The sequence below is a fragment of the Octopus sinensis genome, linkage group LG5, assembly GCF_006345805.1.
Source record: "Octopus sinensis linkage group LG5, ASM634580v1, whole genome shotgun sequence".
Taxonomy (NCBI): domain Eukaryota; kingdom Metazoa; phylum Mollusca; class Cephalopoda; order Octopoda; family Octopodidae; genus Octopus; species Octopus sinensis.
The window spans coordinates 33,083,028-33,107,027 of NC_043001.1; the positions used below are offsets into that span (position 1 = coordinate 33,083,028).

Below are 24,000 nucleotides of genomic sequence, written 5' to 3' on the forward strand. Positions count from 1 at the left end.
AGAGAGGCAAGACGTGATATGAGCACAAAACGCAGAGAATGGCGGAGTCGCAGACTAGCAAATTCCTTTGGGATTTTCCCAATCCAAACAGATCAGATACTAGAGCATAACAGACCGAACCTAGAGGTGGTGGACAAAGTGCACCACATATGCTATATAGTTGATGTTGCATGACCGTTTGACCCACAAATAGTCAAGAAGGAAGGCGAAAATGTAGATAGATACAACCCTCTTAAGCACGAAATAGCCCGGCTATGGAAAATAAAGAAGGTGCAGATAGTGCCAATTATTGTTGAGGCCTTGAGAACCGTATCAGAAGGTATAAAAAAATATAAAGGAAATTGGAATATAGTGCCCAGTAAAACTGTTACAGAGGGTTTGCCTCTATGGCACGGCCAGAATAATCAGGAAAGTATTAGCTAGCTGAAAAGAGCGAATAACACGGTACCACAGGCTGCAGGTAGCAAGCCCGCTACACATAAAAGAATCCAGGTACTCCAACAAGGTAATAATAATAATAATAATAATAATAATAATAATAATAATAATAATAGCAACAACAATGACAACAACAACAACAATAATAATAATAATAATAATAATAATAATAATAATAATAATAATAATAATAATAATAAGATAGAGAGATAGAGAAATTAAGGCCAACAGACCAGATATAGTTGTCAGAGACCATGAAGAAAAAATGCTTTCTAATTGATGTATCAATACCGGCTGATGACAACGTGTCTCTAAAAGAAATGGAGAAACTCTCAAAATACAAAGACCCGGAAATAGAGGTAACTAGAATGTGGAATCTGAAAACAGAAACAATTCCTATCATAGTAGGTGCATTAGGCATGATAAAAAAATATTCAGACAAATACATAACAAAAACACCAGGACTTACAAACACATATAACATACAGAAAATTGCACTTCTAGGCACTGCACACATCCTACGCAGAACACTTTCCATACAATAACCATCAGAGCATCACAACAAATCACAGCACATACCCAAGGCACACAGAGCTGCGCTCGGTAGTGAAGTGAAAGCACGCTATAAAAATTAAAATAAAACTACTGAATAATAATAATAATAATAATAATAATAATAATAAAGGGGCGGATTGCTACGTAGCTCAGATACCAGGTAGCCCCAAAATGGCAGAAATTCAAAAGATAGTGCCCATGGGAACTGCTCATATCCTACGCAAAATACTTTCTATGTAATCTCAAGTTTTAAAACAAACATAATTTTCTTATGGTTTCTTAAACATTCACTAGTACAACACTAAGTACCAAACCAAATATATGGCACCCTAGGCATAACACCAACATGAACTTCCAATTTGTTGTCTCTTGAGGTCTCTGGGTGAGACTTGGAACCAACTTCTACAAATGTAAAGCAAAAGTCAAACATATAGTAATAATAATAATAATAATAATAATAATAATATGATAAAGAAAAAACAAGAAAAAGAAGAAGAAAAGAAGAAGAAGAAGAAGAAGAAGAAGAAGAACAACAACAACAACAACAACAACAACAACAGCAACAGCAGCAGCAGCAGCAGCAGCAGCAGCAACGACGATGATGGCGATAAGAACAACAGCAGCAGTATCTGTGTCAGCATCAGATATCTGGTGATTCAGCTGATCTGTTATTTCTGGTGATTCTGTTGATCCATTATTTTTGTGCTGGGTATCATGATGCACAGCAACAATCGATTTCCTTGTATTCAAGGATGAAAATATTCTTCAGTCCTTCTTTATCTAATGTCATCAAAGATATAATGACAGTTGAATTCTTGCGCCTTTTCTTTCTATCCCTGTTATTGTTTTTGTTGTTTAGCCTCAAATATATTCTGGTCAAGCAGACTTAGCATCAAAGATATTATTGTGTATGCATGGCCCCCGTGCGAGTGGAGGCACATGGCCTAGTGGTTAGAGCAGCGGACTCGCGGTCGAGGGATCGCGGATTCGAATCTCAGACCGGGTGATGTGTGTGTTTATGAGCGAAACACCTAAGCTCCACGCGGCTCCGGCAGAAAGTAATGGTGAACTTCTGCTGACTCTTTCGCCACAACATTCTCTCACTCTTTCCTCCTGCATCATGCAGCTCACCTGTGACGGACCGGTGTCCCGTCCAGGTGGGGAGCCTATACGCCAAGGAAACCGGGAAACCGGGCCCTTATGAGCCAGGCGTGGCTCGAAAAGGAACAAACAGCAATGACCCCATGCGAGCACCAGCACTATGCAATATGTCACCTCTGTGCCCTCTCATAATAGCTGAAATGCGACTGAGATAGGAAATGACGGACAATGATGGAGATACAAAGCGGGAGTGATAGAGAGGGAGATAGTTTCAGAATGTAATTGGCATCCGTCGGTTATGACGATGAGGGTTCTATTTGATCCTGTGAATTGCAGCTACTATTCACTTTTTCCAGCTGAGTGGATAAGAGCAACAAGAACTAAAATGTCTTGCTCAAGGAAACAATGCACCGCTGGAAATCGAACTCACAACCTTACGATCGTCAACCAATTACCCTAACAACTAAGCTTTGCGCCTTCACGTGTTTCAGTATACTAAGGCGCCAAATGCTATCTGTTTTCTTCTATTATTTCGGAAACTATACTCGAATGACTTCACTTTCTATTGTAGCAGCATTATAAAAGACTTGACTTAACGACAATAGCAACAGCATTAAGCAACGTTATTACATAGGCACATAATTTGTTCATGTTTCAAGGAATCATCGCGTAATTCACTTGAGTACAAAACGAAAATGCTAGAACTCTTATTTCTCTTTGCATTGTATAAATACGCAAGCACAATATTTTATGGTTTTCTTTTTAATTTCGTCGAAGTAGAAAATATGCAGTCTTCAGTAGAAGTAATATATTATGTTATTTATATTATAAGCACAGTGGTTTCTCCTCTGGAAAAAAATTATTACAAGAATGTATTACGTATTAGTTAAATCCCTGTAATAACGTTAATCTGCTTATGGCTGATTAAAAATTTAAGGAACATATTTCTAGTTATCCCGTTTATAATCCCAGAAAAATATGTATAGATTCATGCATGTATACATTTTTGCATATACAAATGTATGCGCACATATTGGTATACATGTGTGCGCTCTTGCGTTTATAAGTCGCTAATGTATATAATATCTCGGACATATTAATCCTTTCCACTATATGCAAAAGGCCTGAAATTTTGTGCGGGGGGGATAGTTGATTACATCGACCCCAGTGCTGAACTAGTACTTATTTTAACGACCCTGAAAGAGTCAACCTCAGTGAAATTTGAACTCAGATTCTGCCGCCTTGCGTGGCGTTATTTAGTCCGAAATAAAATCAGTGAGCTGGTAGAGTCGTTAGTATGCCGGGCGAAATACTTAGTGGTATTTTGTCTGCCGCTACGTTCTGAGTTCAAATTCCGCCGAGGTCGACTTTGCCTTTCAGCCTTTCGGGGTCGATTAAATAAGTACCAGTTGCTCACTGGGGTCGATACAATCGACTTAATCCATTTGTCTGTCCTTGTTTGTCCTCTCTGTGTTTGGCTCCTTATGGGTAGTAAAGAAATAGGTATTTTGTCTGTTTCAAATTTCTGAGTTCAAATCAAAGATGACCGGCTGCTGCTACAGGGAATCTCTCGGTATCTCTAAAAATCCGGTTGATGGTTCTGTACCATTGAGATAAAGGATCCATGCCAACAGATACCGCGTTTTATAAAATCAAATGAAAGGCTTTTAAAACATGAGAACATTTTTTAAACGTACATTGAAACGTTGAGTGACATATGTTTTAGACAAATTTATATGAATTTTTTTTTTTCATAATTTCCTAAAATTTTTACTGGTTTTCTTTTGCAGCTCTGACGACAGAAGAGCCACCAGCTGATACAAATGGGCCAGTTTTCACGGAAGACGTACCAAGCACAGTTGTGTTTGCTAATACTAAAGGGGCGTCAATTGATTGCACGGCGCACGGTTTACCCCCACCAAAACTAAATTGGATACGAAAGGATGGCACGGTCGTCAAAGATATTCCCAAAGTACTTCAGGTACTTCCAAACAATACCCTGTATTTTCTACCTTTTGAGCCAAACCTATTTCAACCAGATGCTCATTCGCAGGAATACCGTTGCATAGCGAAAAATAAAGGTGGGAAAATTATCAGTCGCCCTTTGCGCATAACAGCTGGTAAGTATCAGCGCTTTTGATTTTTAAATTTTGATCTAAAGATATTGTTTAATAGGACACGTAGTGCAACGAACTAGATTATGAATAAAAGTTAATTTCATGCCTCTAATTTCTAATGTAAAACAGTTTCGAGGTCGAAATTTGTTGTTTTTTTTTCAGAGTCATCAAAACAATTATAGCTAATTGTGCTGCTTCAACTGAAAATATCTTCCCACTCTAAAATATAGCCTTAAGCATCGACAAGTGAATCAATATAATAATTGTAATGGTTGATGTTTTCTGTTTGTTATTTACAGCAAACGTGAAATTTGAATTTGTTTTTTTTTTGTGTGTATTGTATGCGATATACCGAAAATGAAAGATAACATTTAGTAAAAGCAAACATTTCATAAACATTATTAATTTACATTTGACGAACTGAACAGTATCATACTCATAAATTCTATAATTTCTTTATGCATTTTTTATCGCACGATGGTGGAATTCTAACGTTAGACAAGTTATATTACAGCATAGAACGAATTTGTCCAAGAATCACTCTAAACTTGGATATTAAACATCAAAAGCTACAGTTTGTCGTAAAATATCTGACAGATACTTGTTCACAAAATTTCTAAAATAAAAAACGATAAATAAATAAACACAACATCCAGGTATAAAATAATCTTTTGAAAATTTATAGTTTCGTTTGAAACTATCACATTTTATTGATCTTGTTTGTTATTATCCCGTATATATTACCATCTTTCGTTATATTTAATTATTCACAAATTTACAACTACATGTTGTTATGGACAAAATCATACATGTAACCACCACCGCCCATATATATATATAGATATATTAGTGTAGACTATTTTTCTGGTAAAAAAGATGTTTCAGGATTTTTAATGTTACCTAACAAGGTTTGGTATTTGTATAATTATTAATCCCCTGGTTGCCAAGATTAAGCGATATGATGTGTTGTTTTACTGAAGAGAAACGTCAACTGCTGTTAAACCTAAATATTTACCGTTAGGTGTGAGGTATTTAAACAGCGACAGTGCTGAACTTAGAATTATATGACTATGCAATAAAAATCCGGCTTACACATTTAGTATCATTATTTGTGTTGTTGTTGTTGCTGCTGCTGCTGATACCATCATTAGTATTAAGGCGGTGGGATCGCAGTATCGTTAGTACTTCGGCAAAATGCTTAGCAGCATTTCATCCGTTCTTATGTTCTGAGCTCAAATTCCACCGAGCTCATTTTTCCTTTCATCGCTTCGGGGTCGACAAAATAAGTACCAGTAGAGTACTGAGGTCGATATAATCGACTATCTTTTCCCCAAAATTGTCTATAGCAGAAAGGATTATTTTTATTATTAGGGCTGCGAGCTGGTAGAATCATTAGCACACCTGAGAAAATACTTAGCAGCATTTCATACATACTAACGTTCTGAGTTCAAATTCGCCGAGGTCCACTTTGCTTTTCATCCTTTAGAAAGTCGATAAAACAGGCATCAGTTGTACACTGGGAATGATTTTATCGACTCAGCTTCTACCCCGAAACTGCTGGCCTCGTGCCAAAATTTGTGCGTATGTTAGAAAGGATTATTATTATTATATTATTATTATTATTAAGAAGGCGACCTAGCAGAATCGTTACCACGTTAGAGAAAACGCTTAGCAGCATTTCTCCTGTATTTTTTACGCTCTGAGTTCAAATACTGCCGAGGTCAACTTTGTTTTTATCCTTTCGGAGTCGATTAACAAAGTACCAATCAACAACAAGGATCAACATAATCGACTAACCCCACCGCCATATAACTAGCATTGTTCTCATATCAGAAATATTTATCAACGTCGTCATTGTTTTAGTTGTTTCATGTACGTCACTACTGCACCACTGATTGCATTTACCTCTGTATGAATCAGCTTCGCGCATCATCATTTTATGTGGAGTGGTTAGAGTGTTGAACTCATGATCGTAAGTTTGTAGTTTCGATTCCTGGACAGGGAAACGCGTTGTGTTCTTGATCAAAACACTTTATTTCATGTTGCTCCAGTCCTCGCAGCTGGCAAAAATGAGTAATCCTGCGACGGACAAAAATTAGTAATCCTGCGTCGTCCAGGTGGGGAATAAAATGTCTTGCTCAAGGACACAACACACCGCTGGAAATCGAATTTACAACCTTACGACCGTCAACCGATTACCCTAACAACTAAGCTTTGCGCCTTCACGTGTTTCGGTATACTAAGGCGCCAAATGCTATCTGTTTTCTTCTATTATTTCGGAACATATACTCGAGTGACTTCATTTTCTATTGTAGCAGCATTATAAAATTATTGTAGCAGCATTATAACGACCATAACAACAGCACATAGCAACAGCAAAGTTATAAAACGTTAACGTTATTACATAGACACATAATGTGTTCATCTTTCAAGGAATCATCGCGTAATTCATTTGAGTACAAAAAGAAAATGCTAGAACTCTTATTTCTCTTCACATTGTATAAATACGCAAGCACAATATTCCCATGAAACAGGGAAACCGGCCTTTATGAGTCGGTATGACACGATAAGGCAACTTTACGTTTACCTTTTATCATTGTATATGCAGGTGAGCTGCGTTATATGAAATATGTTAAATATTTTCGTATCAAATGGTGGTTGTGTCGCGTGTAGGATGTGTGAATGTGTTATTTTATTGATTAGTGACATTGTACAATGTGAAATGTGAGTTTTCTTATTTCATTGGGTTATGAATGTGTAAAATATGTGCTACGTGAGTTTTGAAGGAAGTGTAACAACTGAGTTGCTTTAATAAATAGAATATGTCTTAAGTAGGATTGTGTTGTAACTAAAGCAGCCATCATTGGGTTTTGTTATAGATTTATGACCCCTGGTAATTTTTTTTACCATATCTAGTCATCCAATTAATACTGTTTTCACTTTCCAACCAATAACCTAAAGCGTTGTTTTGCACTTTTATTTCAATTCCCTTGTACTTAGATAGTTTTTAAACTCTTTCTGACAAGTGTTATGGTCAGAGTATCAAGATCAAGATGTCTATTGGAATACAATCATATTCGGTCTTGTTCTTGATAATTCGACCTGATTTCCTTACTAGTATAGACGGCTTTATTTCCGGATCGTACTCAGATCGTTGTTATACAACTTGTTTTCTAAATGCATATATCATTTCTTATTTCTTTATTGCTCACAAGGGGCTAAACATAGAAGGGACAAACAAGGACAGATAAAGGGATTAAGTCGATTACATTGACCCCAGTTGGTAATTGGCACTTAATTTATCGACCCCGAAAGGATGAAAGGCAAAGTCGACCTCGGCGGAATTTAAACTCAGAACGTAGCGGCAGACGAAATACCTATTTCTTTACTACCCTCAAGGGGCTAAACACAGAGAGGACAAACAAGGACAGATAAACGGATTAAGTTGATTATATCGATCCCGGTTCGTAACTGGTACTTAATTTATCGACTCCGAAAGGATGAAAGGCAAAGTCGACCTCGACGGAATTTGAACTCAGAACGTAACGGCAAACGAAATACTGCTAAGCATTTCGCCCGGCGTGCTAACGTTTCTACCAACTCGCCGTCTTAATGCATATATTATTTCTGTGCTTTCATATGAAGTATCGGTATAATAGCCAATGAACGTAAGTGCCGACTCAATTATACCTGAGGATATGTTCTGAGTTTGAAAGCATTAAGCCACTAGAAATGATGTGGTCAGTTACCTCAATGTATTGAATACGTTGTCTGAGTAGGTTTTAATTTTTCGTTCCACTATATTTTCACCATAGACTTTTAGTGTATTTGGGTTAAAAGCAGAACCAGGTCTGATTCTAATTTTAGCAGCACTGGATCAATATCTAATAAAAGTAAAAGAACACTGTAAAAAAAAAAACAAAAAAAAAAACAAATAATGGAACATGAGACCATTATTGACCATGGAATATATTTTCCCGTGCTTTACCGTTAAAGTATTTTGAAATTTCATTTATATTTTTTAGTCTTTTCTGTATTTGAAGTGTATCTAAATCACTTTCTTTGATGCAGATAGCTCCTAGCTTTATTGTTTCTTCATATGCAGCAGAAAAAACTATTCTGCTCTTTTTCTGTATATTCCCTTATGACAGGAATAAGCTTTGATATTGTTTTATATATTCTTATTGCTATTTTCCTATCTATATCTTCTACTCCAATATAATTAGTTTTTAGGTTGTACTTTTTGTTACCTTGTGCACTGAGAAATGTCTGTTATCTTCATGTGTTCTGTATTACTCTAATCAACTTCCCTATGAATTATTTTAATTATTTTTCCATTGTTGCTACACCATTTCGTTATTTACCATTTGCTTCAGCTTATTGCTTTCCTTAATGCGTGGCAGATTTAACACAATGGCTTCGTAACACTGCCAGTTATTTCCTACAATTTTTTCTGTCTAAAGTCATTGTTACACTTCCCTTCCAATATATTTTGTTAAAGCTATAAATACCTTATATAACATATATCTATATTCTTTACTCTCTATTACTCTTTTACTTGTTTCAGTCATTTGACTGCGGCCATGCTGGAGCACCGCCTTTAGTCGAGCAAATCGACCCCAGGACTTATTTTTTGTAAGCCTAGTACTTATTCCATCGGTCTCTTTTGCCGAACCGCTAAGTTACGAGGACGTAAACATACCAGCATCGGTTGTCAAGCGATGTTGCGGGGAGGGGGGAAAACACAGACACACAAACACACACACATACATATATATATACATATATACGACGAGGTTCTTTCAGTTTCCGTCTACTAAATCCACTCACAAGGCTTTGGTCGACCGGAGCCTATAGTAGAAGACACTTGCCCAAGGTGTCACGCAGTGGGACTGAACCCAGCACCATGTGGTTGGTAAGCAAGCTACCTAGCACACAGCCACTCCTGCGCCAAATATTTTATTTCTAGCATTGAGTTCAGGTTGTAATATGTGTGGCATTTTCTGTAATAGTTTTTTTAACTGGTTCCACGAGTCGTATATTTCATCAGTTTCATCTCCTGCTAAATAACTTTTAAAGGCAGTTCCGTTCTAATTGTGAATTTTTTCACTCATTCAGTTTCAGCCATAATTAAGCAGAACATTTAAAGGTTTGGTTGATCACATCGACCATGGCTTTCATTTTAAGTATGGCATACATTCCATGTGACTCTATTTTTGTCGACCTGCTAAACAACATAACATCGGCTGTGAAGCTGTGAGTGAAAATGAAAAAAAAAATGTATATACAGTTCTATATTTAAGAGGTGAGGAATTATGTACATTATTTACATTTGATGGATATTTGTCCTCACCTTGTTTGTTGTTAAATATCCGTCGAATGTAAGTAATGTAAAAAGAATGTATATTCACACTAACACACTTCTACGCCCACACACGCAAACACACACGCACGCGCGCACATATAAATATAGGAAGACGAATACGCGTATACATCTATGTGTGTATGTCTATGTTAATGTATACTTGCGAATATATATATAATTTATCTATTAAGGCTAGCACAGGTTTCATGTTAAGAAAGTATCTTAATCTTTGAGATATTTACTTAACATGAAACTAATACTTAATACGCAAATAAAGACTTAATACGCAAATAAAGGCTCTTTATCCACCAATATGGTGTTGAACACTTATTTTCACTGTTCATATACGTATATACATATATATATATGCATATATATATATATATATATATACACTCATATATGCATATATATATATATATACACTCATATATGCATATATATATATATATATACACTCATATATGCATATATATATATATGCACTCATATATGCATATATATATATGCACTCATATATGCATATATATATATGCAATATATATATGCATATATATATATATATATATATATATATATATATATATGCACTCATATATGCATATATATATATATATATATATATGCACTCATATATGCATATATATATATATATATAATATATATATATATGCAATATATATATGCACTCATATATGCATATATATATATATATATATGCATATATATATGCACTCATATATGCAATATATATATTATATATATATGCATATATATATATGCATATATATATATATATGCATATATATATATATATATACACGCTCATATATGCATATATATTTATATATGTATATATATATATATATACACAATCATATATGCATATATATTTATATATGTATATATAATATACACACTCATATATGCATATATATTTATATATGTATATATATATATATACACACTCATATATGCATATATATTTATATATGTATATATATATATACACACTCATATATGCATATATATTTATATATGCATATATATATATATATACACACTCATATATGCATATATATTTATATATGTATATATATATATATATACACACTCATATATGCATATATATTTATATATGTATATATATATATACACACTCATATATGCATATATTTTATATTATATATATATATACATATATGCATATATATTATATATATACATATATGCATATATATTTATATATATATACATATATGCATATATATTTATATATATATATACATATATGCATATATATTTATATATATACATATATGCATATATATTTATATATATATATAATACATATATGCATGTATATTTATATATATATACATATATGCATATATATTTATATATATATAACATATATGCATATATATTTATATATGTTATATATATATATACACATATATGAATATATATTTATATATGTATATATGTAATATATATATATATATATATATATATAACACACACTCATATATATATATATACACACACTCATATATATATATATATATATATATATATATATATACACACACTCATATATATATATATATACACACACTCATATATACATATATATATAACACACTCATATATACATATATATACACACTCATATATACATATATATATACACACTCATATATACATATATATATACACACTCATATATACATATATATATACACACTCAAATATACATATATATATATAAACACTCATATATAAGCATATATATATATATATATGTATATATATAAGATCAGCAACAATTTAGATTCAAATGAATATGGTACTTAATTTAGATGCACCAGAATTTTGTATGGTGTTACCCATAAAAATTTGCGGGGTGATTATAATCAAAAACAAGCAACAAGAATGACTCCGATGATTTGGTACAATTGTTTCGTACTACAACATTTTATTAAAAGCTGTAAATATTACAGCAGATTTAAGATGTTGAGTACTCTTCAGCCAATTTATATAGGTTTTCCAATAATATAAAAGCTTTCAAATCATGTAGTAACATTTTAGGGAAGGTAAATATACAGATAAAGATGTAGATAAAGATCTACAGATATACAGATAAAGATCCACATCTTTATCTGTATATTTACCTTCCCTAAAATGTTACTACTTGATTTGAAAGCTTTTATATTATTGGAAAACCTATATAAATTGGCTGAAGAGTACTCAGCATCTTAAATCTGCTGTAATACTTACAGCTTTTAATAAAATGCTGTAGTACGAGACAATTGTACCAAATCACCGGAGTCATTCTTGTTGCTTATTTTTGAGTGTGGCCACCGCATATATATATATATATATATATATATTTATATGCGGTGGCCTTTTGACAAGTTTTCTTCGCAAAAATTTACTCACCAGGAATTGGAGGCCTCGGGACTCTAGGAGTAGATACTTATTGAAGGTACACACGGTGGAACTGAGCCTGGAACCATGTGATTTCGAAAGCCATGCCGTCCGCCAAGTTTGTCATATCATAATTTGGCTTACTTTTTCAGTTATTCAGCTTAGCCTTTCGTTCTTCTGAAATCAATAACAGAAAGTGCCAGTCAAATATTTGGATCGATATAATTGACTTTACTTTCTATCCAATATTTGAGGAAGGCCTGTGTCCTTATTGAAGCCATTATTATTAAGGCGTTGGAATAAACGAATCAGTAGAGTAATGGAAATAATAATGCGTATCTTTTTATGAAACAATAACTTTGTACCTAAGTTATAATTATATTGTTTAGCAGCACTTCTTTCGCTTCAGTAGGTTCTGAGTTCATATCCTGCCGAGGTCAACTTTGCTTTCTGTCATTTCAGAGTCGATAAAATAGTCTACCAGTCAAGTATAAGGTTGTCCCAAAAGTTCGTAGAAAGTCTTGGAAAATAATGGTCTTTATTTTGAGGAATAATTTTTGTTGTTTTTGTTAGTACTTGGCGAGTAAAAATTCAATTTTCGCAAGTGTTTACGAACTTTTGGGACAACCTAATACATAGATGATATAACCGATTAAGACAACTCGATGTGTACCAAAATTTGAAACCAAAATAATTATTCACAAAATCATTATTGATTGTCACCATTAATATACACATAAGATCAAGATAACCCGTCTTGGCGAGTCAATTTTTCCTCTCTTCACGTTTGTTGTTTCAATTCAATTGCATTTGTTTTCTGTGAAAATACATCCAATTCTGTCCCAATATTTTACTTAGTATAGTATTTTCTTTGGTTACCGGTTTTCAATGTAATTCGTTGCATTTCGTTGCGTTTACGATCGTGACAGTGATAACAGCCATTATGTGCACTTCAACCGGAACAACTATCACGAGGGATTTTTATGTGAATGCATAGGTTTATCAGATTTTCTGACAGACGCTTTCATTACAGTATGATACACCTACATATGCATATACATACATAAATATTTATAAACACAGATATATATATATATATATATAATTAATAAATATATATATATTACATATATATATATATATATATATATATATATATATATATATATACACACACATATATGTGTGTGTGTGTGTAGCATACATGTATACATACGGGCATACATACAGAAACCTGAAACGTGTCCATTTTGTTGCGTTCTTGTTTTTTGTTCTGGCATGATATATATATATATATATATATTTAAATACATGTGTACCTACATACATAAATACATACATGCATACATACATAGAACGAGATTCCATGAAATTTCAGAAGTGATGATTAACTCCAAATAATGGTTGAAGATACTTGTCTGAGGTTTTACAAAATACAAACGAAGTAGGAAGTAGGAGGCTGCAATGTAAATTTCTTAAATTTTTTTCAAAAATAGATCGCTAACGATTTCATTCCAGAAATTCAAGGGACATAACTAAACATTCACAAACATATTTTGTCCGAGGTGCTAGCTGTTCAAAACTGCTCTTACGTAATCGATGTTCAATTTACGTTAGCAAAACTATGATCAAAAGTGTTCTACATTACCCAGCATATTTCTCAGGCGTTAGGGTTCGATATGTTTTGATTGGTATTTAATTATGTCGCATGACAATCTCGCAAGTTCAACAGATGCACATGGTAAGAGCAATAGTGTATTCGTCTCTTCATCTTTGACGCCATGAATTGTTCTGAGTTATTTGCATTCACGCCACAAAGTGAAACTTATTTCAAATTTAGATTTAAGGTTCTTAGTAATATTTACCATTATTGTTTATTTACTATCCCTCATCAGTTTCGGTTTAACATTTATGATTTCGTAAAACGTGGTGCATATATACATATATATTTATATATACACCAATATGTGCATAACTAAATAATATATATATACAAATACATATCTATAAATATAAGTGCATATATTCCTATAAATATATATATGTGTAGATGTATGTAAACATACATATACATACCTATATATATATATATATATATATACATATATATAGGCATATACATATTTAGTAGACACACACACATATATGCATATATATAGTAGACACATATGTATACATATAGATGTATCTATATATTTATCTCGTATACATATATAGATATATGTATATATATACAAACATGAAAGTATATATATATATATATATATTATATATATACAAACATGAAAGTATATATATATATATATATATTTACAGTACATATCTGTGTGTATATGTGTGTATGTACATTTACTGAGAAAGAGATTGAGATGCATACATTCATACACATACATCCCTCACACACACACCACACACACACACACACACACATACACACATGTATTATATTTCACTTCTGTTGGTCTTGTATCTATTTCTCCTCCACTCCCACGGAAAAATAAAATGAAAAGGCAAAGCAACTCATTAAAATTTCTATTAGAGACTATTGTTGAATACTGAATAAATCACTGGCGTTTACGATCAGAATTTTTCACATTAATCGGTAGGACAATTTGCAAATTATTGTATATTTTATCCCATTCGCAATGATATTTATAGGTTTTTAGTTTTGTTTCATTTTGTATTTTTTTTTTGTCCGTTTATTTCACGACTGAATAATTTAACTCCTACTAAGTTAAACAACTTTGATACTTCAGGTTAAAAGATAATGGATGTATATATAAGCTATCTTCCTTCAAGAAATTCATAATTGTGACCCCCATTGATTCATATTTCAATAATTCTTTTTCTCACTTTTGTAATAGAAGCGTACGTATGTGCGTGCGTTTCTGTGTGTGTGTGTGTGTGTTTGTGTGCGTCACGCATACACACACATTTATATGTATATATATATATATAATATATATATATATATAAGCATATACATATATACATATACATTTATACATATATATAGGCATATACATATTTAGTAGACACACACACATATATGCATATATATATTAGACACATATGTATACATATAGATGTATCTATATATTTATCTCGTATACATATATAGATATATGTATATATATATATAATATATATATATATATATACATATATATATACATATATATATACATACAATATATACATGTATATATATTTATACATATATATATATGCATACATATATACATACATATATATCTGCATACATATATACATATATATCTATATATACATATAAATATATATAATATACAAATACATGCATATATATAATAGACATACGTGTGTGTGTGTGTGTGTGTGTGTGTCGCTTCTGCCTTTTCAATATTTAAATTTCTAGAAAATTTTTGTCCAAAATGCTATCATTGAATTTTCGATTAGAGCAATCAAACAGGTATTATGCATTTTTGTAGCACAACATGATCAAATGAGGGGCTTTAGATCGATTATCGAATATATGTTGATTTATTTCAGTTCTCATACCGTATCCACTATATTTCTATAGAATGTTATGATCTCTAATGAATACCTCTTCAATTGAATATTTGAATATTTATAGAAACTATGACCAACTGACCACAACAGCTCTGTTTCGAGCATATGATGTTTTTGCCAGAGAAGGTTACTAAAGATGGGCCTGAACCTATAAACTTTTTGCTCTTCTTCAATGCAGAAGCTCCTCATTTGAGCTGAATTTAATAGCCAAATTTCTTATTTCTTTACTACCCACAAGGGGCTAAACACAGAGAGGACAAACAAGGACAGACAAACGGATTAAGTCGATTACATCGACCCCAGTGCGTAACTGATACTTATTTAATCGACCCCGAAAGGATGAAAGGCAAAGTCGACCTCGGCGGAATTTGAACTCAGAACGTAGCGGCAGACGAAATACCTATTTCTATTTCTTTACTACACACAAGGGGCTAAACACAGAGAGGACAAACAAAGACAGGCAAACGGATTAAGTCGATTATATCGACCCCAGTGCGTAACTGGTACTTAATTTATCGACTCCGAAAGGATGAAAGGCAAAGTCGACCTCGGTGGAATTTGAACTCAGAACGTAACGGCAGACGAAATACGGCTACGCATTTCGCCCGGCGTGCTAACGTTTCTGCCAGCTCGCCGCCTTTCTTAACCAAATTTCTCTCAGACTACGTACTACCATCTTAAGGGCGAACAAATTGGATAATGGATTCCAAGGTATACTTTATCCGGTGTCACAGCGTGAACACAGGATAACCAGGTTTGTATGATCTTAATCCGAAGCCTGCGTGCTGGGTACTGATGGTAAACAAGGGTAACAACTGAATTATCTGCAGCTGCAGCTGTAGAAGCAACGGCTGTTTTTTTTTACTTCATCACCTAACTATTATGTCCGTGCCAGATATCTACTTGAACAAGAGCAGCTAGTTTCTGTAGATTCTAAGACGAAGAAAAAGATTTAATAACGGAAGGCCTCTCTGGGAAGGTTACACTCGATAATAGATTTAAACACTTTATGGTGGTGAGCTGGCAGAATCGTTACAATGCTGGGTAAAATGCTTCGGAGCATTTCTTCCGACGCTTGCCTTTCATTCTTTCGGGATCGATAAAATAAGTACCAGTTGAGCATTGGGGCTGATGCTATCGACTTACCCACCCCCCATCACCACCAACGAAATTTTTGGTCTCCTGCCAAAATTTGAAACAAATTTGAAACTAATATGTATAGATGTTATGAAGAAGAAAAAAGTAAAGAAAATGGAATGGTCTGGAATTGGAAGCACTCCGTCGGTTACGACGATGAGGGTTCCGGTTGATCCGACCAACGGAACAGCCTGCTCGTGAAATTAACGTGTAAGTGGCTGAGCGCTCCACAGACACGTGTACCCTTAACGTAGTTCTCGGGGATATTCAGCATGACACAGAGAGTGACAAGGCCGGCCCTTTGAAATACAGGTACAACAGAAACAGGAAGTAAGAGTGAGAGAAAGCTGTGGTGAAAGAGTACAGCAGGGATCACCACCATCCCTGCCGGAGCCTCGTGGAGCTTTAGGTGTTTTCGCTCAATAAACACTCACAACACCCGGTCTGGGAATCGAAACCGCGATCCTACGACCGCGAGTCCGCTGCCATAACAACTGGGCCATTGCGCCTCCACAATGGAATGGTCTAAAGTTGAACGTAATATTGCTTTCAAATTTTGGCACAAGTACAGCAAGCTCATGGAAGTGGATAGGTGATTACATCGATGCCGAAAGGATGAAAGGCAAAACCGACCTCGGAGGAACTTGAACTCAGAACGTAAGGTCATCGAAATGACGGTTTAGCATTTTACCCAGTGAGATAACGATTCTGCTAGCTCACCGACTTAAAGCTTGGACTTGATACAGTAACACGTTCTTCGATCAGGACATTAGGACTAAACGACAAATGTCATCCATTTTAATATTCTTTTGTACACCAGGCACAAGGCGCGAAATTTTAGAGGAGTGGGGCAGTCGATTAGATCGAATCCAATACGCAACGGGTACTTAATTTATCGACCCCGAAAGGATGAAAGGCAAAGTCAACCTCGAGGGAATTTGAACTCAGAACGTAAAGAAATACATGACGAAATACATATTTCTTTACTACCCACAAGTGGCTAAACAGAGAAGACAAGGACAGACAAACGGATTAAGTCAATTATATCGACCACAGTGCGTAACTGGTACTTAATTTATTGACCCGAAAGGATGAAAGGCAAAGTCAATCTCGGCGGAATTTGAACTCAGAACGTAACGCAGACGAAATACGGTTACGCATTTCGCCCGACATGCTAACGATTCTGCCAGCTCGCTGCCTTCGTTATCCATCTTGTTTGTTCCTTCTCGAGCCACGCCTGGCTCATAAGGGCCGGTTTCCCGGTTTCCTTGGCGTATAGGATTCCCCCACCTGGACGGGATGCCGGTCCGTCGCAGGTGAGCTGCAAAGAGAGAGAGAAAGTTGTGGCGAAAGAGTCAGCATAAGTTCGCCATTACTTTCTGCCGGAGCCGCGTGGAGCTTAGGTGCCTCGCTCATAAACACACACATGGCCCGGTCTGAGATTCAAGCCCGCGATCCCTTGACCGCGAGTCCGCTGCTCTAATCACTAGGCCATCTTATTATAAAATATGAAAATCAAACAGCTGCTCAGGTTGTAGGAAATCGAAGCATCTCTTTAAAACATCAAAGTATTGTGGTGATTGTTTAGATCAAGTCAGCTTCGAATGTTCTATTCGTGATAACCATCAACTGTTCAGTACTGTATAAAGCACTGATATGATCGTTTTCTGTTCCTTTTCATTTTAATCAGTACGGTAATGTCAAAAAACATTCTTTTCATCGCATCCATTATCTTTATATTTCATCTGTTTTTCACCTCGTTTTTTTTTGTTAAGTAGATCACTAATGGTGAACAAAAGTATTAGGACACAGAATTACTGCGTTATTTACCTTGAGAGATCCTCTCATATCGGTTTGTGGTGCAGAAAGGCACTCGTAGTTATATCATTTACAGACGACGCGCACCATCTGCTACTGCCGGCATATATATATATATATATATATATATATATATATATATTCTCTATCTTTCTCTCTTTCTCGATATATATATATATGTGTGGTGTGTGTGTGTGTGTGTGTGTGGGTAAAGGCCTGTGGCCTAATGAGTAGGCACTTACGATCGCTAGATCGTGGATTCGATTCCCAGATCAGGTGGCGAGTTGTGTTCTTGAACAAAACACTTCATTTCACGTTGCTTCAGGCCCCCCCCCTTTCAATGAAGGGGAAATGTTGACCTACTCGCCTACCCAGCGGAGTGGCTTCATGCGATGGCTAAAACAATGCAAAACGCATTGTGCCCAGCGATGTTTAACAACATCCGATAAACTTATGTCGGTCACATATGAAAGAGAAATTTTGACCATGAGTGGAATGCTTTTATAAAGAAAATATTACTGCTGCTATCGGTGCTACTACCACCACTACTACCGCTGCTGTTATTGCCGCTGTTAATATCATTACAGCGATGACGTCAACAACAAAGTATAATTAGCATTTGAAACAAAACAACTATTAATATCATTAATAGCGCTACTAATTTATTAATTAAACTAGCAGTATCGCCCGGCGTTGCTCAGGTTTGTAAGGGAAATAACTATAAAGCATTTTTAGAGAGTTATAGCCAAAAAATAGCAAAAAAATGGAAAAAAAATGATGGTAAATTTTTTTTTGAGAGTAAAAAAAGTTTGAGTTGCGTCCCCTAGACAGTCTGTGGTTTATTTTTTTTTATTCTCGACCCCATGTCGAATTTATCGATTTTTTTCAGAACTGGGGGAACTTTTCAAAATTTTCGCTGCGTTAGTTTTGAATTATGACATTGGGCTATGTGTGCGTCAAGTTTCATCAGAATCGGTTGAAAGCCGTGGTCAGAGTGAGGGTACGAGCAAACAGACACACAGAAACACGCACAGACAAACTGCCGTTTATATAGAGAGAGAAGATAATTTAATGAATTTTAGTACATCTTTAATAAAAAAAATATATATATATATAATGAACAAGAGCCGCTACAAAACCAACAGCAATAAAGAATAATAGCTGCAAGAACATAAAACTATATTTAAAAAAAAGCGATATGGTGTGCTCCAGTTTTTGAGGTGAGGCAGCAAATACAAGGATATTGTTCGATAAATACACTGCTCTGTTGCATGTGTGCGCATTAGGCGCAAAGTTTAATGCGTGCATTTATCTTTATCTTATAGTAAATTTTTATAATTTGCTTTTTTTTTATTTAATATAAAACTTCAAAATCCTGATGGTGCGACGTGTTACATTTTAAATCAGAACAGCAGTCTCCACGACTTGCTTTCTTATTTTTAAGTTTCCAGTTTTCTGCGCAGAAAAATCATTATTCCCACACGTTCAGAAAGGTAGCTTTCGACTCTAACTGATCTGTTGCAATGATTCTCACTCTTGACTCCCGTTACTCGGCACAACTCCAGGATCATTTTGTGATTTGGAATATCCAAAGAAACATTTTGCCACACTTTACGTCAGCGGAGAATACCTGCCCATAATCTGCTACGCATGTGATAATGAACAAAGATCGACGGCTACACCGATGTCATTTACAGTGACTCTTTGATTTTCTTCGTGCCGCATACTGTGAGATTAGTCCTTGGGCTGGTGTACGATTCTGTACCTGACCTTGTATCTTCGATTCATCCTCAGTTTTACTTTGTTTTTAAAACAATCAGTATATATTGTGCTGTGTGGTTCTGTTTGCTCGATGTATAGAACCTCATTTATTTTATCGATCGGGACATTACAGCGACTACTCTTTGGGGGACATGAGAAATGCCCCTGTATCTTTCGCTTTGAAGAAATGTTCTTTTAATCTCGCTGTTCGGTAGCGAAATGAAGTGTTGATGTACTCTTTGTTTCAGTCATTTGACTGTGGCCATGCTGGAGCATCGCCTTTAGTCGAGCAAATCGCCCCCAGGACCCTTTCTTTGTAAGCCAAGTACTTATTCTATCGGTCTCATTTGCCGAACCGCTACGTTACGGGGACATAAACACACCAGCATCAGCTGTCAAGCGATGTTGGGGGGGGGTAACAAACACAGACACACAAAACATACACACACAACACACACACACACACACACACACACACACACACACACACACACATATATATATTATATAATATATATATAATATTATATATATATATATACGACGGGATTCTTTCAGTTTCCATCTACAAATCCACTCATAAGGATTGGTCGGCCCGAAGCTATAGTAGAAGACACTTGCCCAAGGTGCCACGCAGTGGGACTGAACCCGGAACTATGTGGTTCGTAAGCAAGCTACTTACCACACAGCCACTCCTATGCCTATACTTTTATTTATTACATAACACTTCCTAAAAGAATTTTCTTTCAGTTAGGAAATTCATACCTAGGAACTACCTGTCTGGAGTAACCCCAGTTAATAGAATGAGAGGCTGGAAACGATATATTTAATCCTCATCTCAAACTGATATTTTTTGACAAAAAGTGTGTTACATATGTACTTGGTTGTTGTTACTATTCTATCAAAATATTTGCGTTTTCAGATACAGGCGCAGGAGTGGCTGTGTGGTAAGTAGCTTGTTTACCAACCACATGGTTCCGGGTTCAGTCCCACTGCGTGGCACCTTGGGCAAGTGTCTTCTACTATAGCCTCGGGCCGACCAAAGCCTTGTGAGTGGATTTTGGTAGACGGAAACTGAAGAAGCCCGGCGTATATATGTTAATATATATATATATATATATATATATATGCGTTGTGTGTGTTGTGTATCTGTGTTTGTCCCCCTAGCATTGCTTGACAACCGATGCTGTTGTGTGTTTATGTCCCCGTTACTTAGCGGTCCGGCAAAACAGACCGATAGAATAAGTACTAGGCTTACAAAGAATATGTCCCGGGGTCGAGTTGCTCGACTAAAGGTGGTGCTCCAGCATGGCCGAAGTCAAATGACTGAAACAAGCAAAAGAGTAAAAGAGTAACCCATAGCGAGTATATATATATTTTTTTGCTTTAGTATCAGTTTTTCTATATATTTTTTAAATTCTGAATTTTTTTTTATGTCTGTTTTCGTGCATTAGAAGATTAAATTACTGTTGTCTTTTAAAGGGTCGTAAAGAGTGCTATCTCTTTCCTACTTCTAAGTCTTACTTTCTTTTAGAAATAAAAGCTACAGTGAAAATTATCATAGATAGATACTACACGCGCACGCGCGCACACACATACACACATAAAATAATCAGGAAAATAAAGTGGAGTTTAAAATCGACCTTCTGTCTACCTCAAAGTACAGAACGAGACTTGCCGGCGTTTAAAGTATATTTTATTTGTAGAACAATCCTAAAAGGAATAATTTTCATCCAATAAAATTTGTGAATTAGCCAATTTCTTAAGAACCCTCCTCAAGAGACTTCCGTTTACTCGAAAGCACAACAACAACATACTACTACTAATAATAATAATAAGAAGAAGAAGAAGGAGAAGAGGAGGATGGAGAAGAGGAGGAAGGAGAAGAAGTGGAGGAAGAAGAAGAGGAAGATGCGGAAGAAGAATAGGAAAAGGAGGAAGAAGAGGAGAGAAAGAAGATGAGGAAGAAGAAGAGGAAGATGAGGAAGAAGAAGATGAGGAAGAGGAAGGAGAAGAAGAGGAGGAAGAAGAAGGAGAAGAGGAGGAAGAAGATGAGGAAGAAGAGGAAGAAGAAGAAGGGGAAGGGGAGGAAGAAGAAGCGGAGGGGGAAGAAGAAGAAGAGGAAGACGAAAAATGTTATTGTTATTTACATTGGTACAAGGCCATAAAGTTTTAGTGGAGCGGAGGGTGGTCAATCTTATTCGGCTGGTACTTTATTTTCTTGATATCGGGTGTATGAAGCGCTAGTGACCTCTGCGAGAATCAGCTAGAGGAGTAGTGATAGCACGTAACAAGAAAGAGAATAGCTTGGTTGACACCTCTTTAAAAGAAAGCAATAATTTAATCTTCGAAATGAACGAAATCAAATTTAAAACAACAACAACAAAGAAAAATATTCATAAGCTGAGAAATTATTTCCCTCTCATATACAAAGCCACAGATGTTGGGATTGGTTAACGTCCAATTCAATCAACTAAAGTACTTAACAGGTACGTTTTTATCGATCTGGTAGCAGAACGTATATAAAAATAACTTTCACTATATCGCTTGTTTCTAACGTAGGCACAAGGCCTGAAATTTGGGGACAAAGGTGCAGTAGATTATATCGAACCGAGTATTCGATATGTAATAAATTTTATCAACCTTAGAATGATGACAGCCGTGACTTAAACTTACATAATGTACTAAAATGCCTTAACTAAATATTCATTTTGTGCGACGCTCCAAACATTCTCTCAACGCAATGGGGTTGGTAAGGGTAATGATATCAACAATCTTACTGAACCGATGACAAAAATTCTGTTGGAAGGTAGATTAAAACTTGCTATAGATCTTGCTAATATATATATATATATATATATATATATACTCTTTACCTTCTTTTACTTGTTTCAGTCGTTTGGCTGTGGCCATGCTGGAGCCCCGCCTTTATTCGAGCAAATCGACCCCAGGACTTATTCTTTGTAAGCTTAGTACTTATTCTATCGGACTCTTTTGCCGAACCGCTAACTTACGGGAACGTAAACACACCAGCATCGGTTGTCAAGCGATGTTGGGGCGACGAACACAGACACACAAAAATATACACACACATATATTTATATACATATATACAACGGGCTTCTTTCAGTTTCTGTCTACCAAATCCACTCACAAGGCTTTGGTCGACCCGAGGCTATAGTAGAAGACACTTCCCTAAGGTGCTATGCAGTGGACTGAACCCGAACCATGTGGTTGATAAACTAGTTACTTACCAGACAGCAACTCCTGCGCTTATAATACATATATAATATATTATATATATATATAATATACATACACACACACATATATCTCTGTATATATGTATATATTTATATGTAAGTATATATATATATATATATATATATATATATATATATACTATATATACATATATACGTACATTACATCTATCTATATATATGCATGTTTGTGCGTATGTGTGTGTATAATATATATGTGTGAGTGCATGCATGCGAAGTATCAGTTCATTGAAATGCATCATCCAAATAATGTAATTGTTTCGGCCTCGGTTAAATTGTTTAATTCCCGGCTGTATCGAGTTCGTATTAATGCACTATTACCTCAGTGATTCATCATTTCTTATTCTTCCTCTACGGCAAATATATATTCCCGTACGTGCACTTACGCGAAATTAATCTCTACTCCACACACACACTCACATACACACTCACATACATACAC

The 24,000-nt window shown here is 35.0% G+C and overlaps 1 protein-coding gene across 2 annotated transcripts in view; it reads left to right on the top strand.

Moving 5' to 3' along the window:
* LOC115211706 (Down syndrome cell adhesion molecule) overlaps nt 1–24,000 on the top strand; it is a 292,593-nt gene that overhangs the window by 102,786 nt on the left and 165,807 nt on the right. For both annotated transcript variants that reach the window (XM_036503303.1, XM_036503304.1), the window contains exon 3: nt 3,885–4,214. In XM_036503303.1, the coding sequence (XP_036359196.1) occupies nt 3,885–4,214 (330 nt within the window). The remainder of the gene's footprint in view (nt 1–3,884; nt 4,215–24,000) is intronic.